General features: G+C 45.7%; 2 protein-coding genes across 2 annotated transcripts; one reads left to right on the forward strand and one right to left on the reverse strand.

The window, feature by feature from the left end:
• The first annotated feature begins 9,332 nt into the window (after positions 1-9,332).
• LOC106732539 (olfactory receptor 52N4-like) lies at positions 9,333-10,477 on the forward strand. The gene has a single exon (XM_025188601.3). It carries the CDS (start codon positions 9,333-9,335, stop codon positions 10,269-10,271), a length of 939 nt encoding a protein of 312 aa, XP_025044386.2. The 3' UTR covers positions 10,272-10,477.
• A 5,347-nt stretch (positions 10,478-15,824) lies between these two features.
• Positions 15,825-16,430, reverse strand: LOC142829618 (olfactory receptor 52P1-like). Its single transcript, XM_075930213.2, has one exon. It carries the CDS (start codon positions 16,428-16,430, stop codon positions 15,825-15,827), a length of 606 nt encoding a protein of 201 aa, XP_075786328.2.
• Positions 16,431-17,413: the final 983 nt, after the last annotated feature.

Below are 17,413 nucleotides of genomic sequence, written 5' to 3' on the forward strand. Positions count from 1 at the left end.
ATTAAATATTGTCTTTTAGAGACTAAAAGTAACACATTGAACCGTAAATGTGCACATTGAAATAAATAAGAGTTTGTCTACACTAGCCCCCTAGTTCGAACTAGGGAGGCTAATGTAGGCATTTGAAGTTGCAATTGAAGCCTGGGATTTAAATATCCCGGGTTTTATTTGCATCTTCCTGTCCGGGAGCCATTTTTAAATCCCCTTAGTCCGAAGTAACTGCCCGCAGCTACACGCGGCAGTCAAATGGTAGCACATGTTAGCTGTTCCATGAGGTTTAACTGTTAACTCGAACTAAGGATTTAGTTTGAGTTAACGTTTGACTGCCGCATGTAGCCACGGGCAGTTACTTCGGACTAAGGGGATTTAAAAATGGTGCCCAGATGGGAAGATGCAAATAAAGCCCAGGATATTTAAATCCCGGGCTTCATTTGCAACTTCAAATGCCAAAAATGGTATAAAAGGGGTCCACGTGGGGTGTTGAATAGAAGCTCACTGTCTGCTAATCCTATGTACGCTAGTCATGTGATTGTATAATGTCTATGTGTGTAGTTAGGAATCTGTAATCTTTATGGATACTGAATAGTTCCCTGCATGTGGTTGAGCATTGGGCAAAGCCTGGCCTATGGACATGCTAATTAGCGTGGCCCTGTGGGACAATGGCACTCAATGGGCCAAGGACACACCTAAAGAATGAGTGGTGACTCATACCTAAGGGCTACCAGCAGGGAACACAGGAATAGGCCACGGGCCAGGTGACCTGCTGTAGCCAAGAAGAGACCAGGACTTTTAAACCAGCAGCTGTAACATCTCTGCTAGAGCCTGCATCGAGAACTGGGAGATTCGATGCATGTAATGTACTATTCTTCAACAGCCTTACTCTCATGCTTTTCTTTCTTGTAGTAATAAACCTTTAGATTCTAAAGGATTGGCTCAGCGTGATTTGTGGGTAACGTCCAGATGGTAAATTGACCAGGGATCTGTGGCTAGTTTTTGGGAACTGGACAGAACTTGTTCGGGGTAGGTGGGATTGGGTTTTAAGACCCCCCCACCTGTGTATGAGGCCCGGGGCCACCTGGGGTACTGATATCGCTGGGGTGTCAGAGGGGTTTTCCTTGTGAGGCTTCAGGAAGGCAGCTGAAGTGCTCTGTGGGACTGGTTTGTGGCCTGTTTGGAGAGGTCACCAGTCTGGGGACTGTAAGGAGCCTCGAGGTTAAGCAATTTGCCCTGAGCGGATGCCCTCAGCTGTGCCCAGACACGGCCTGGTCCGTCACACCATCATTCACTGGTGTTTATTTGAGACCCCTGGCAGCCCTCAATCAGGACACAAGAACCGGTATTAGGGGTGCAGCTTTGAATTTCATTGTCATCTCAGAGCTTTGTTGCTAATGTAGACCAAATCCTGCTGGGGCTTGTAACTTTTCTTTTTACAAATTTCAAATCTGTACAAAGTATCTAACAAAACTTCTATTTCTAACTTGGTGTTTAGACAACTGTGTTCTTAAAATAAAAATTGGTTGAAGAAATAGTCTGGGTTACTTTTAGATGAGTTTTTAAGGGACTTGGGGCTGTGATTGCAGTCAAAATCTGGCAAACCTGCAGCACCCCACACAGAGCTGGAGTCAGAGCGGCAGCAACCAGAATCTCAAGGGCTACATCTAGACTGGCATGATTTTCCGGAAATGCTTTTAACAGAAAAGTTTTCCGTTAAAAGCATTTTCGGAACAGAGCGTCTAGATTGGCACGGACGCTTTTCCGCAAAATCACTTTTTGTGGAAAAGCATCCGTGCCAATCTAGACGCACTTTTCCACAAAAAAGCCCCGATCGCCATTTTTGTGATCGGGGCTTTTTTCCGGAAAACAAATCTGAGCTGTCTACGCTGGCCCTTTTCTGCAAAAGTTTTGCGCAAAAGGACTTTTGCCCGAACGGGAGCAGCATAGTATTTCCGCAAAAACACTGACAATCTTACATGAGATCGTCAGTGCTTTTGCAGAAATTCAAGTTGCCAGTGTAGACAGCTGGCAAGTTTTTCCAGAAAAGCGGCTGATTTTCCGGAAAAACTGGCCAGTCTAGACACAGCCAAGGGCTGTAGAAGCAGCCAAGAAGACAGAGCTGGCTGGAGCCAGAGACCCAGCACTGAGAGAAGAGCCAGAGCTGGTCCTGAGGCAGAAGAGTGGTGCTGAGTCAGAGTTGAGGCGCTGCAGGTGGAGAAATGAAAAAAAGGAGATGAGTCAGCACAGCCCTCAGAGAACCAGGGCTGAGCTACAGTGTTGAGCCACATTGTAAAAGCCAGGATAGCAAATGTTAGCTGTTCCACAAATATCACAGCAGCTTAACACAATGAGTAGCTGAGGTGAGCATGGTGGGGCCATGGGCAGACGGCCCACTGCACAGAGCCATCAGCAGACACCACCACCTTGTAGGCTGGTCTCAGAAGTGGGGATGTGAATCTGATGGGAGGGGAGATCCTGCGGAGGATTGTACCACCTAGATCCTGAGGGGGTGTGGCTACTGCCAGAACAAGTAACTGATCCATGGTGTCAGAACAGCACAGGCAGGGCCGGGCTGTGTGAGGAACCAGCAGAGTGAACTTTCAATGCATGCCTCAGCAGTTGATGTTGTCCCTATGTCCACATAGTGGGGTTCCTTGTTTTCTTGAATCTTCCCCATTTGTCTGAGAGGCGGTATCGTTGGCTAGTCTATGGGGAAGTGGAATGTCCCACCAGTGACTGAGCTGAGTCCATTGTCATGGGTACACATGGCTCCCAATTCCCGTAAGGTCTGCCAGGTGCTATAACCGTGATACTTTGCAATCCACAAGGCTTGGTGCCTTCGAACCATAACAAATTAGTGGTTGTTGAGCACTTCACTGGAGGTCAGCTGTAGAACACACACACATACAGCCAACCATCTGTCCTCAACTAGGCCCACTATTGTAAAATATATTCCTTCAAAAATGATCTGGGAAAGTGAAGTGGCAAAGTTTGCAGATGATGCAAAACTACACAAAGGCTGCGTCTAGATCGGCATGATTTTCCGGAAAAACTGGCCAGACTAGACACAGCCAAATTGTTAAGTCCAAAGCAGACTGCAAAGAGACACAAAGGAAGACCACAAACCTAAGTGAACAGGCAACCAAATGAGAGATGACATTCTATGTTAAGGAATGCAAAGTAATGTACATGGGAAAACATAATCTCAACAAACGTAGAAAAGGGTTGAAGTTAGCTGCTGTTACTCAATACAGAGATTTTGCATCATTGTGGATATTTCCCTGAAAACATCTTCTCCCTGTGCAGCAGCAGTCAAAAAAACTGACAGTGTTTGAGATCCATTAGTAACAGTATTGGTAATAAGAGAGAAAATATCATTTTGCCTTTATTCAAATCCATGGTACCCACATCTTCAATACTGTGTGCAGATCTGGTTCCTCATTTAAATAACTATCTATTGGAATTGGAAAAGGTACAAAGAAGGGCAAGAGAAAGGATGAGGGATATGGAACAGCTTCCAAGTGAGGATAAAGACTTGGACTTCTCACCTTGGAAAAGATACAAATAAATGGGGATAAAATAGAGGTCCATAAAACCATCTTTGCCATGGAGAAGGTAAATAACAAAGTGTTAATTGCTCCTTCTGACAGCATAAGAACATGAATGAAATTAATTGGCAGCAGGTAGAAAGGAAAAAGAAGGAATTATTTTGTTAAATAACACCTAGGCTATGTCTAGACTGCAGGCTTCTTTCGAAAGAGCCTCTTTCGAAAGCATCTTTCGAAAGAGCCTCTTTCGAAAGATCGCGTCTAGACTGCAGGCGGATCTTTCGAAAGAGCAATCCGCTTTTTCGAAAGAGAGCACCCAGCGAGTCTGGATGCTCTCTTTCGAGGAAGCCCTATTTACATTTAAGAACGCCTTCTTTCGAAAGAGGAACTTTCGAAAGAAGGCGTTCTTCCTCGTGAAACGAGGTTTACCGCCATCGAAAGAAAAGCCGCATTCTTTCGAAATTATTTCGAAAGAATGCGGCTTGAGTCTGGACGCAGGGGAAGTTTTTTCGGGAAAAGGCTACTTTTCCCGAAAAAACCCCTGAGTCTGGACTCAGCCATAGTGAACCTGAGGAACTCCTTGCCAGAGGAAGTAATGAACGCTAAGAATATAACAGCCACCTATGAACATATCCTCCATGACGACCCTTCACAAGCATCTGCCTCAACTGGAAGCATTTGGCCCACAAAGTCACTCAGGTATAACACACTGCAAACAAAGATCTATAGTTTATATCCATAGCTTCACATAGAAAATGATGCACGCACTCAAGTAAGACTATCATGATTATATTATAATCATACAAATACGAGGATTTTGGCTTTCAAGAGTCAAACGACAGCAGCAAAATGCCCTAGAAAACGTGGAAATCTGCGTGAAAGATATTACTCTAGGTAGTTGCCTGACTCAGATTATCTTCGTTAGCAGTTTCTGTGATTCAGTCAGCTATCCTTGTGGCAATGGCCATTGAGTGCTATGTTGCTATATGTCTTCCTCTGAGATACACCACGATCCTCACCCACACATGAATAGCTAAGTTAGGGCTAATGGGTATTTGTATGATTATAATATAATTAGGACATATATGAGTCATTTTCTACAAGATATGTCTTGTCAAGTGTCTTTGGAAAGGATACAATTTTTTGAAAATGATTGTCCAAGACAGACGACAAGACAGAGACCCTGATTTTGGACAAGGCAGGGGTCTATAATGCAGCAATAAATGTTATAACCTGTATAAAGGCTCACCAAGTTAATTCAAGGGATTTAGCATTTTCACCAGAAAGGGGGTGTCAATCCACAGTCAGCGGTTGTTTCATACAGAAGTTTGGTGAGTGTTGAGTGTTGAGGGCCAACATTCTCATAAAAGCGTGACCTGTACAAGGAGGTGCATATTTTTCTTTCAGCCCAATATGAAATCAATGAAATCCAGTGGGCGTCATGGAAATGATGTACAAGTTGAGAGTGACTGAATTCTCTGAGGCCTGGTCTACGCTCAAGGGGAAAGTTGAATTAAGATACACAACTCCAACTACAGTAGTTACAAAGCTAGAGTTGGCGTATCTTAAATCACTGTCCACTCAGCCACAGGTGGCTGAAAGTAAAGGCTCCTGTCAGCCTCCTGTAGAAGAAAACATTGTCCTCACTCTGCGTTTGTAAGCAACAAGTAGCCAGAGGCAGTTTTATTACGAGCTGCAGCAAGGGAAAAACTGGATGGGGGGGGAGCCCTCCTCCCCCGAGGCAGATCTTTGAATACAAGCAATTATGAAGCAGTTTATATACTGTCCATTACATATAATAACAATAACAATTAGTCTCCTTCCCATTACAAACACCAATGGCTAACAGTTATTTTAGTTCCACCCAGATGCTCCTTATCTCAAGTATGGAGGCGAGAGACAAAGGCAGCGTCTAATTACAGCTCTTGCGTTGTCAGGCCACAGACTTCACCTGACTCTTGCTCTCTTGTTAACAAGACCAAGATGGCTGCACACAAATTCCCTTATTTCCTTTTCCTGCCTCCACACTTACACCTTGTAAGGTGCAGGATTACCGTGCCCATAGGGCACCCTCTCAGATTGAGTTAGCATGACTTCACTTCACCCACTTAATTGAACCCCAAAAGATTGACACGGTGTCATTCATCTTCTGTCTAGTGTAGACATGGCCTAAGTGTATCTGGGGCAGAAAGAAGGAGGCTGAAGGACGGCTTGGTGCAAGGCCTGAGGCCTGAACTAAAGTCAGCACAAGTTATGCGACAAGCAACTGCTACGGCCTGTCAAAAGCAGAACTTGTCTATTAGTCAATGTACATCCCATGGACTCGGCAGAGGGACGGCGGGCCTGGGTAGAACACAAGGACCGTATAAACACACCCTAGCTGGCCAGCACAGAAACCCCCCAACCTTGTGTCAGTCTTCATTACAGAGTGAGTGGCACCGTCCCATGGTACTAGAGCAGGTGCAGGATGGTCCAGCCTGGTTCTAAGGAACAGTTTGAGATGCCAGACATGTACTCACTTTCGACATTGCCAAGGGACACTGGCAAATGCCTATGATGCCAGAATCCAGGGAGCAGAAAGCCTTTTCCATTCCCCTTGGCTTCCCTCAATTCAGGACAAGGAAATTCAGCCTCCAAAGGGCCGCAGTGACTTTTTGGAGGCCTATGGACTTGATACGACTGCATGGGCTACACGCAGCAGTGTGCTGCTACCATCCGCTGAACTGATTTGTGGGCTTGTATCATGTGGCAGCCTCACCACCTGTAGTGCCGATAGCAGGGCAATGACCACAGAACAGACAGCCAGGCTGAGCAGTGGGAAGGTCCAGTTTAACCAGACAAGCTGAGCCCCTGTTAGCATCAAATCACTTCACTGCTGGGGGAGTCTCTCAAGGTAATTTCCAGGGTCTAATTTCTGCTCAGCCACCACTCACAGAGCTGAGGGAATTGTCTGGGAATCCCAACCCACCTAGGAGCCCTCAGGGACTGACCAGGAAAATCATAAAGGGGACGGTTCAGCGCAGACATTGTCAGTCCTATGAGATTCACACGCTGAGTCTCTTATCTCTGCCTCACTGCCGCTGGAAGGAAATTTCCTCTCTCTGCTGAGCAGGATTGTGGTGAGTTGCCGCTTTCTGCATTAACGTCAGTGCCTAGGACTTGGGAAAGGTTCCAGGGTAAAAACCGAGAATCATTTGGGCAGGAATTCACAAGGACAGTAACTTGAACTGCTTAGTTTTATTTTTTTCAGACACACCAGGGCTGTGTTTACACTGGCATGAATTTCTGGAAATGCTTAAAACAGAATAGTTTTCGTTATAAGTATTTCCGGAAAAAGAGCGTCTACATTGGCAGGCTGCTTTTCCGGAAAAGCCCTTTTTCCGGAAAAGCATCTGTGGCCAATGTAGACATGCTTTTCCGGAAAAGAGCCCCGATCGTCATTTTCGTGATCGGGGCTTTTTTCCGGAAAAGACTACGGGGCTGTCTACACTGGCCCTTTTCCGGAACAGTGTTCCAGAATAAGGACTTATGCTCAAGCGGGAGCAGCGTATCTTTTCCGGAATAGCGGCTGATTTTGTACAGTAGAGCGTCGTTGCTTTTCCGGAAATTCAAGGGCCAGTGTAGACAGCTCGCAGCTTATTCCGGAAAAGCGGCTGATTTTCCGGAATAAGTGGCCCAATGTAGACACAGCTCCGGGGTTTACCAGGTCCAACTGGAACTACCAATGTATTAGAAATTGTTTAGACAAACATCTGTCTTGAAAATCAGTCCCTTGTTTCTACCTGCAGCCTACGTTTTCTCTCAGTAGCCTCCTCTTTTTGTTCACTATATTTTTTGAATTCCTCAACTTCACTGCATCTTAGATGGAGCAGACAAAGCCTCAGCAGAGAGGGTCTGTGTTACCGGAGGTTTACAACAAACTTAAGTCACACACCAGCCACAATCTGCTCCCACATTCTGCCCTTAGTGCATCGCTCCAGATTGACATTGGTTTCCCATAGAGCAAAATTTGGAGCCCAGGTGTTTTAACTTCCCCAACCTTCACACAAAGTCTGAGAATGCCCCAGACATGGGGGTTTTAGTTTCTGGCTATCTCAGAGGAATGTGCTGTGTGTGGGACAGAGTGGGGGGAATCATGCAGTATCCAGATCCCAGTGGCATGGAATCCTGTAACCAGTGACTAGGGAAGGGGCAGTCAGCCTCATGCAAAGACCCAAGATGCACAACAAGGAAAGGTGGCGTCTCACACTATAATGTAACATGGACCTCACAGTAGCCAGTTGTCTCTGACACCTTCTGCCCTCCAGACCATTCCTGTTCCCACTAGCGACCCCACTACAGCCTCATAACCATGTGAGCAAATGGCAGCACTGAAAAGTCACTTCAGGAAAGTTTCCAATGGACATAATGACTATCTAGGAAGGAGCACTACAGAAGGGGGCTGGGGTTATCCTAGACCACAAGCTAAATATGAGTCAAGAGTGTGACACCGTTGCAAAAGAAGCCAACAACCTTCTGGGATATATTTTTTAAAAAGTGTAGTAAGCAAGACTCTACTCTGCAGTAATTAGGGCTGGGTCACTGTGTGCAGTTTTGGCACCTCATTTCACCTATGAGGGAAGATTGAACGAACTGGGTTTGTTTAGTCTGGAAAATAACACTGAGGGGGACATGAAAACAGCTTTCAAATACCTACAGGGCTGCTGTCAGTAGGAGGAATACAATTATTCTTCTCAATCTCTCATGAAAGGACCAAAAAAAAAAAAGAAATTGGCTTAATTTGCAGAAAGAGAGGTTTGGGTTGGATATTAGGAAAAAGTTCCTAGCTGTCGGCGATCCTAAGCAAAATTGTGTATCTTGCTCTTAAAAATTGCCAAGGATGGAAATTCTACAACCTCCCTAGACAAACAGAGGGCACGGATGGTCCAGATGGTGCGTGGTCCAGTCATGAGAGCAGGGAACAGAACTTGACTTCGAGAGTTTCCTTCCATTTCTATGGGTATGTCTACACTACCACACTAGTTCGAACTAAGGTGGTTAATGTAGGCATACGAACTTGCAAATGAAGCCCGGGATTTGACTTTCCTGTTCCACGAGGAGTACAGGTAGTTCGGAAAAGGAAGCCTAATCCGAACTACCTAGTTTGTGCCGCGTGTAGCCGCGGGCACGGAGTCCGCACTAGCGGACATTTAAAAATGGTGGTGCCCGGCAACATGCAAATGAAGCCCAGGAAATTCAAATCCCGGGCTTCATTTGCAAGTTCATATGCCTACATTAACCACCCTAGTTCGAACTAGGGTGGTAGTGTAGACATACCCTATGATACTATAACTCCCATCCCACTCCTCCTGGATCCCAGTGTTCCCCTCAGATTCTCTCAGGAAATGCCGAGGAATAGAGTTTCACAGAACTGAGCCTCTGTCCTGAGCTTGTACAGTTAAACGAGGGCCTTGTTTTGTACTTGGGGAGTTTGAACTTCTCCTTCCAATGGGCAAACTGACTTTGCAGTTCAACGGCTGCCATGTTACCCTTTTTCCTGGCTTGCTTACTTTCCCCAGAGGAGTTCTCTGGACTTGACTTTGACCCAAATATTCTCAAGCCCTCTATGAATCTAGCCACCTTATAACAATGGCTCACCCCCCTTTCTAGATTGGTAATAACAATACATTGTTAATAAATATAAAATAGTCACTGTGCTTTGTGCACTATACTGTGTAACCCCTGTGCTGGGCTTCTCTTCTTTCACAGGCACCTTGACCATTTCTAAGCCAAAAACGAGTTCACAGTATCATGGTGGCTTTCAACCGCACTCCCTCTCACCCTTCCATGTTCATCCTAATGGGCATCCCTGGCCTGGAAGATACCCACGTCTGGTTTTCCATTCCATTCGCTACTTGCTACGTTATCAACCTGGTGGGGAACTTCTCTGTTCTGTACGTTGTAGGCAAAGAGCAAGCCCTGCACAAGCCGATGTACCTGATGCTCTGCATGCTATCGCTCTCAGGCATAATCTTGTCTACCACCATCATGCCAAAGGCCCTGTGTATATTTTGGTTCAGTTTGAAAGATATTACCGTGGGTGGCTGCCTCATCCAGGTTATCTTCCTTTCCATGGTTTCTATGACGCAGTCAGCCATCCTCGTGACAATGGCCTTTGATCGCTATGTGGCCATTTGTAACCCTCTGAGATACACCAGTATCCTCACCAATGCACGGACAGCTACACTAGGGCTAGTGAGTTTGATAAGAGGGGTTCTCTTAATGGTGCCCCTCCCTTTGCTCCTGAGCAGCTTGCCATTCTGTGCCAACCGTATCATCCCTCACACGTACTGTGAGCCTGTAGCTGTGGCAAAAATTTCCTGTGGGGACCTCACAGGCTCCAGAATATACGGCTTGGTGATTGCAGTTTTAGTCACTGGGATAGACTTGATGCTCATTGCACTGTCCTACGGTCTGATCCTCAAGGCCATTTTCAAAATCTCCTCCAAAAACACCCACCTCAAAGCTCTCCACACATGCACGGCCCATGTCTGCGTGATGCTGACATATTATACTCCCAGCCTCTTCACCATTATGACACACCGGTTTGGTCAGGGCATCTCTCTTCCTGTTCACATCATCTTGGCCAACCTCCATCTCCTCATCCCCCCCATGCTCAACCCCATCATTTATGGGATCAAAACCAAAGAGCTTCGTGACAAGATGAGCAAATACTTCTGCAGAATGTGAGCACACGGGGCTTCGGAACTCTACCTCCTCGCTCATCAAGAATACTCTGACCAGTTTGGCTGAAATTGTGGAAGTCCACAGTCTGAGCAGTTTTTCCTGTGATGGACTCCTGCCCAGTCTGCCATGCTTTATGAAATAGACGTATGGACATAAATAGACATAACTCAAAATGCTTGTGACAAATTGCCTCATGTAAGCTATCGATCTTAATGTTATAAACCGGTAGGTCTCTATATCTTATTTTGGTGTATGTATCATTTTTGTGTGTGAAATTAAACATATGGGCTGTGTCTACACTGGGCCACTTATTCCGGAAAAGTGGCTGCTTTTCTGGAATAACTTGCCAGCTGTCTACACTGGCCCCTTGAATTTCCGGAAAAGCACTGACGATCTACTGTAAGAAATCAGCTGCTTTTCCGGAAATACTATGCTGCTCCTGGTCGGGCAAAAGTCTTTTTTCTGGAAAACTGTTCTGGAAAAAGGCCAGTGTAGACAGCCCAGTAGTCTTTTCCACAAAAAAGCCCCGATCGCAAAAATGACGATCGAGGCTTTTTTGCAGAAAAGCAAGTCTACATCGGCCACGGACGCTTTTCTGGAAAAAGTGCTTTTCCGGAAAAGCATCCTGCCAATGTAGACGCTCTTTTTCAGGAAATAATTATAACGGAAAACTGTTCCGTTTTAAGCATTTCCGGAAAATCATGCCAGTGTAGACGTAGCCATGGAGTATGGAACGCTTTATGGATTTAAATGTGCAAACGAAAGCTGTCAAGGCTGTTTCCAGTGCTGGGACACTTCAATTTCTAGGTAATTATCTGTAAACAGTTTTGTCTTTTAAGTATTAGCAGTGGTTGGTCCCAGGAAGTCATGTGACTTTCCCATCTTGTAGGGACTGACCAACTGTGATTTTCCATGTAAGAGTGGAATGTGGAAACAGAATTCCTGCCCAAAGTGGTAATCTATAAAACAAAGGGAGGCTAGCAGGTTTTTGTATTTGGCTGACATGGCTCTCCTGGGAGAATGAACCAAAGGCCCCAGAGGTAGGGAAATTCCCTGGCTTGGAGGCTTAGCTGGAATAAGAACAATTTTAGAGTGAGGTCTGTAATAAGTTTCTACTGAGGTTTTAGTGTTAGAATAAAGCTATGTTTAGACTGGCCAAATGTCAGAAAAGACTCTTCTGAAATAACAAGAGGAAAAAGATATGGAAGTTGCGATTTGCAATTTACGTATCTTTTTCTGAACCCTCTCCGCCCTCCCGCAATGTAGACATAGTTTTCTGTTATTTTAAATTTGTAACCTATTTTGCTCTATGTACGGTAATGATTTCTGAGGCAGGCTATGATATTCTGTTAAGAACCCCTATCTCAAATCTCAAGTCTGGAACAGGTCTACAAACACATATGTCAAAGGCACAATTGCATGAATAGAAGGTTACCCTTTTCCCCTGCTTAGCCCATTGGAAGAAGGTCATCCTAGAGATAACTACCCAGGTAATCACATTCCAGGGAAAGGCAATTGTCATGTACCCTTACTGCCTTCTTCTTTAATTCCCTAGGCTTAACACCAATGGATCGCATCCTGATGCTAACTGATGCATCGCCACTTAACACATAATTGTCAATTGATGTCCGCTTTGTTTAAGTACTTGTTAAACTACCTGTACTAGAGATAAGGTATTCTGTAAGCTATGTAACCATTTAGATTATTTCTCTCATTTCGCCTCATGGTTAGCACCTATCCGGGGGTCCAGGATCTTCTCCCCTCCCCTCTCGCTTCCCTCTGCCCATCAGCATCCTATATAATCAATTGTAGCCTATGTCTGGCAGCGTTCATCGAGCCTAACAAGCGACATGACGTTCCACCAGTGCAGTGTGTAATAAACCCTCCTGCTTGCTTCATTCACAGTGTCCAGACTCTGTTCCAACACTCTGCCTGTTTTTACTTGCACCCCTATTACATCCTACTGCTTGTCCTTAAATAAAATTACTTTTATTTACTATCAAATCCCGTACAAATAATTGTTACTGGTGTGTGTGCGGGGGGGGGGGGGGGGGAGGAATGAGAGTGTACATCCTCCTTTCATTGTTCAAGGGGGTTTACTTGAATGATTCATGAGGGGTTCTGATCCCATGTGGGGAGTAGTATCCCAGGAAGCTGGGGCCTAAACTGAACTTTTCTTGGACTGGAAGAGGGATGAAGGGCGGTGATCTCAGCTCGGGGCCTTGGCTGGGGGAGACCAGCGAGCTGGCTCAGCAGGACCAAGTGGTGAGAAGCCCCAGAAAGCAGGAAGGCAAGTGGCAATGGCTCTGGCAGCACCCCGGGAAGCCCCCCCCCAGGCATCTTCTGTGACTTCACTCTGTCACGCCTCCCACGTAACGACTTACCACTCCATCACCGAACACTGCTTTCTCCTTTGCTGATTCCCTCTCTCTGACCATCAGTTGGCTTCTTTTAGTGTTACCCATCAGTGCCAACCCCACACACCCTGGCATTCAGCCTTTCCCTGACTCCCAGATCACCAGAAGATACTGCAGCTTATTAGTCCCTGTGTGAACAGGGTTTTTTTATCAGTTTCTGTAATCCAGAGACATGACTTAAACCAGCAATTTATTTTATCGCTGCTACACCCCTGCTCCAAGAACTTTGCAATTGATGCATGAAATTGGCTCCTTGAACAATTTTTAATTTCTTTCTTCCTTATATGGCACGTTGTTACCAAATGTGGTAAACAGACATGCTCTTTCTGACAGGTCGGGTGTGCCTTCTAATGGAGGAGCCCAGTTCTGGCCTGTATGTAGCTCCATCTTTGAGCAATTCACCCTGAATGGACACTCTCTGCTGTGCCCCCAATAGCCTCGGTGATGCATGTACACAAGCTGAAGAGAATGGAAAAGGCTTTCTTCTACCCAGATTCTGGGATTAGCAGTATTTCCAAAGATCTCTTTTGAGGTCCAATGTTGATACATATCTGGCAGCTCATGATCGTTGTAACATTTCACCAGCTCTCAGTGTTGGGGAATGATCATATTTCAATCCTGGGTTGATCTTTCTTAAATTGATGCACAAACATAGTGGGGTACGTCTAGACTACAGGCTTACATCGACATAAGTTTTGTTGACAGGATCTGTCGACAAAACTTATGTCGACATAGAGCGTCTAGACTACATCCAGTTCTGTCGACAAAGCAAGCCGCTTTGTCGACATAACAGTGTGGACGCAAAGGACAGTGTAGATGCAATAATGCCTTCTATCGACAGAACTCTGTTGACAAAAGGCGTTATTCCTCGCAGAATGAGATTTACATACATCGACAAAACTGCTGAGTTTTGTCGGCGTTATGTCGACATAACTCAAAGGCAGTGTGGACGCAGGTATAGTTTTGTCGACAAAAGTCCACTTTTGTCGACAAAACCCTGTAGTCTAGTCATACCCGTGGAGTTGTCCTACATCAGCACTAATACCATGGGACAGCTCCGTGCCCTGTGAGATTCTTTCATTGCTTCCAGAGATCATCTCCCATGGTTGCACAGACCCTATCATGCTGACACACTGAAAAGTCTGACTCACAGTAGTGTGTAATAACCTCATATCAATGTATTTTATTTCTGTTACGTCATACAGACACGCATGCACCCTACAGACACGCATGCACCCTACAAAGGTAGCTCTGAGTTGGGCATCAGTGAATGGTGATGGTGGTACTTGGTCTCCAGGAAGGGCATGCACTGAACACCTTCCAACCCAGCACAGGAGTAGAAAACAGGCACAGGGAAAGCAAAGCAATTTTCTTCCCTAGGGGTTAATACATGCCCTCATTCAGATACATTTCATTCCCAACTCCCATAATGGAACAATCGGCTGATGTATATTTTCATTCTTTCAGCATTGCACATTTGCAGCATGAGGTATCTGAGATTCCTTACTCCCAATGAACCCATCTTGCAAGGCAGCTTGTTTGCAGCCCAAATCTCTGAGCCAAGTTTCTGACTGGGTTTAAAAGTTTCCCTTTGGAAGTGACTGTAGAGATCTTCCAAGCAGGTAGTTAATGTTCAGTTAAAGCTAATCTGACCTTTCGCTGCACAATCTCATCCTACTATGGCAATAGAAGTGTAACCCTTCTGCCAGGTAGCATCAACAGCAGCCAGGGCTGGGTCCAATATCTAGGGGTTTGTTTTTGTCATAGAAATGGCTCAAGCCCCTACCCAGCAGCCTCGGAAATTCACAAAGCTTGGGGTGCCTCTGAGAAGCAATGCTTCCCCACTCGCAAGCACAGAGTCTAAGTATAAAAAAGACTTTTAATTAAGAGGAAGAGAAGTAACATGGCATTAGCTTGGGAAAATACCACCAAGTTAGTCCCTAACCAAACCATGAGTAAATGTTCCAACTCAAATGGATTGAGCATTGTCCTTTGCCTCTCAGGCTCACAAGTCCAGCAATGTAAGTGTCCCATTCACATTCCCAAACTTTTTCCATACCCCATTCGCAGTTGCTGCCCTTGGTCAGGGCAGATCAGAGCTCAGAGGCGATTTTCAGAGCTCACTTCCCACCCTTGGGGATAGGATGTGGATAGCAGGCTTCTCACTCACTCTGTTGGCCACTCATCACTGCTCCCACCAGCCACCCTGATGACCACCTCCTCCTGCCAGCCATGCTGCTTGCTGCCTGCTGCTATTCCTTCCAGCCATTTTCTGGCTGCTCCTGCAAGTCATCCTGCCGCTGTTTGTACTGGCTGCTCTGCTGGCCACCTGCTCCTGGCATCCAGCTGCCACTGTTTCTGCTGGCTGCCCCTGCCAGCTGCTCTGTTGGCCACTTGCTCCTACCAGCTGCTGCTTCTGCAATGGGTCTGGCTCTTTGTCAGTTTGTCAGTGATTTCAGCTCTTGGCCACCACCTAGGCTGTCCAAAAGATTCCAGCCCCCACTGAAATAATATTTCAAAATAAAAAAGAGACTCACTGCAGGTATGGTGTAGAAGACCAATATCTATGTGAGTATTTTGTCTTTTGTGGTCTAAAATTATAACTTCACTTTCTCAGATTGATAAAGATTTGTTTTCACTCACTGTACGTCTAAACTACTTTTTTTTCAAAAGAGGATATGCACATTTTGTGGGAATTTGAATTTCTCCTTCCAATCTTACTTTCAAAAGAGGATCTTTAAAAAATGAAAGTAGTCTAGATGCATTTTTGGGGAGAGAAAAAACCCTTTTTTGAAAAATCTGCGTAAACTTCAGTTTTCAAGGAAAAGTGGTCTTTCAAAACTAAAATGTAGTCTAGCCATAGCCCCAGGGACTAATGGGAAACCACCGTGTGTCAAAGATGCAGTATTTTCTGGTGGACTGGAAGTTACAGAGAGGAAAACTGCCAGGTGTTGGTCAGAGAGAGGGAACTCGGCAGTGGACAATGCAGCAATTGGGGACATAGCTATAAGTTGGTAGATGTGAGGAGATGCTGAGATCAATGCTGAGTTCAAACAAAGAGGGACAAAGCAATGTTGGTTAAAGAGGAGGCAGCTGTCTCCTTCTTGGGATGTGGTTTCAATTCCGAAGCCCAATGGGATCACATTCTGCAGAAGTTTTTCCTCATTTTGTCACGAAGCTCTTTGGTTTTGACTCCATAAATAATGGGGTTGAGCATGGTGGGGACAAGGACATAGATGTTGGTCAAGAAGATTTGAACATGAGGAGCGATGCTCCCACCAAACCGATTTGTCATGATAGAGAAAAGGTAAGGAGTATAAGACATCAGCATCACACCGATGTGGGCGGTGCAGGTTTTGAGGGGTTTCAGGTGGGCTTTCTGGGAGGAGATTCTAAGAACAGCCCTGATGATCAGAGAGTAAGAAAGGGCAACGAGTGTCAGGTCTGACCCAATAATTGTAAGTGTCATCACCAAGCCATAGAGCCTGTAGAATGTGAGGTCCCCACATAAAATCTTTGCCACCGGAATAGCCTCACAAGTCATATGAGGGATGATGCGGTTGCCGCAGAACGGCAGTTGGCTCAGCATCAAGGGCACAGGCACCACACAGAGAAACCCTCTTATTAAACTGACCAGTCCCAGCTTAGCTATCCGTGTGTGGGGGAGGATGATGGTGTGTCTCAGAGGATTACAAATGGCCACGTAGCGATCGAAGCCCATTGACACCAGGACACCTGATTGCATTGCGAAACCCGTGCTAAGGAAGGTAATTTGGGTGAGGCAGCCACTCACTGTGATGAATTTCAAATTGAACCAAAATATACCCAGGGCCTTTGGCACAACGCAGGTCGACATGGTGATGTCCGTGAGCGCCAGCATGCAGAACAGGAGGTACATTGGCTGGTGCAGCGTCTGCTCTTTGCATATCACAAGCAGAACGGAGACATTTCCTAACAGACAGAAAATGTAGCAAGTAGCAAAAGGGATGGAAATCCAGATGTGAGCGTGTTCCAGGCCAGGGATGCCTCTTAGGATGAATGTTGACATGTCAGAGGGGCTGAGGTTGAAAGCTGCCATGAGGTGGTGGATGAGACAACAGGGTTGAGGAATTCACAGGGCGCCTGTGAAAACACAGAAGCACACTGAGCTGGGGTTATAGATAATCATCAACATCACAGGAAACATGATAGTTATTGTCAGTCTATAAAAGTGAGTACTGATACGGCAACTTTTGCAGAAGGCAACAGATGTTTTAGATTAATGTCAAATCTAGAGAAGTTCTCGGAGGAGCTAACCCCACCAGGTTTCTTGGCAGCAGAATGGCAGATCAACTTTCACGTTGAGAGGTTCAATACATCTGCTTAGTAGAGGAACTCCTCAAACATCAAACAAGGTTCTAACTGAACAGTACGAGCTCAGCACAGAGACCTGGGTACCTTCGACACATGGCTCTGGGAAACCCTGCTCACAGTGCAAACGTGGGCAACATTTGAGGAAAACATTGGGGCCCATAAACAGGAGAACAGTGAGGGGGGATTGTATGCTTTGGGTGTGTCTAGACGACATCCCTCTGTCTCCCGAGGGCTGTAAATTAGACATACTGAAATTGCTAAGGAAGCGGGGATTTAAATACCCTACGCTTCATTTGCATAAAAATGGCATAAAAATGGCCACCACTTTTTGTCACCATGGAGCTTTGGTGACAAAAAGCAGCAGTCTATACACAG

The sequence above is a fragment of the Pelodiscus sinensis genome, chromosome 1 (assembly GCF_052426305.1).
Source record: "Pelodiscus sinensis isolate ZL-2025 chromosome 1, ASM5242630v1, whole genome shotgun sequence".
Classification (NCBI taxonomy): domain Eukaryota; kingdom Metazoa; phylum Chordata; order Testudines; family Trionychidae; genus Pelodiscus; species Pelodiscus sinensis.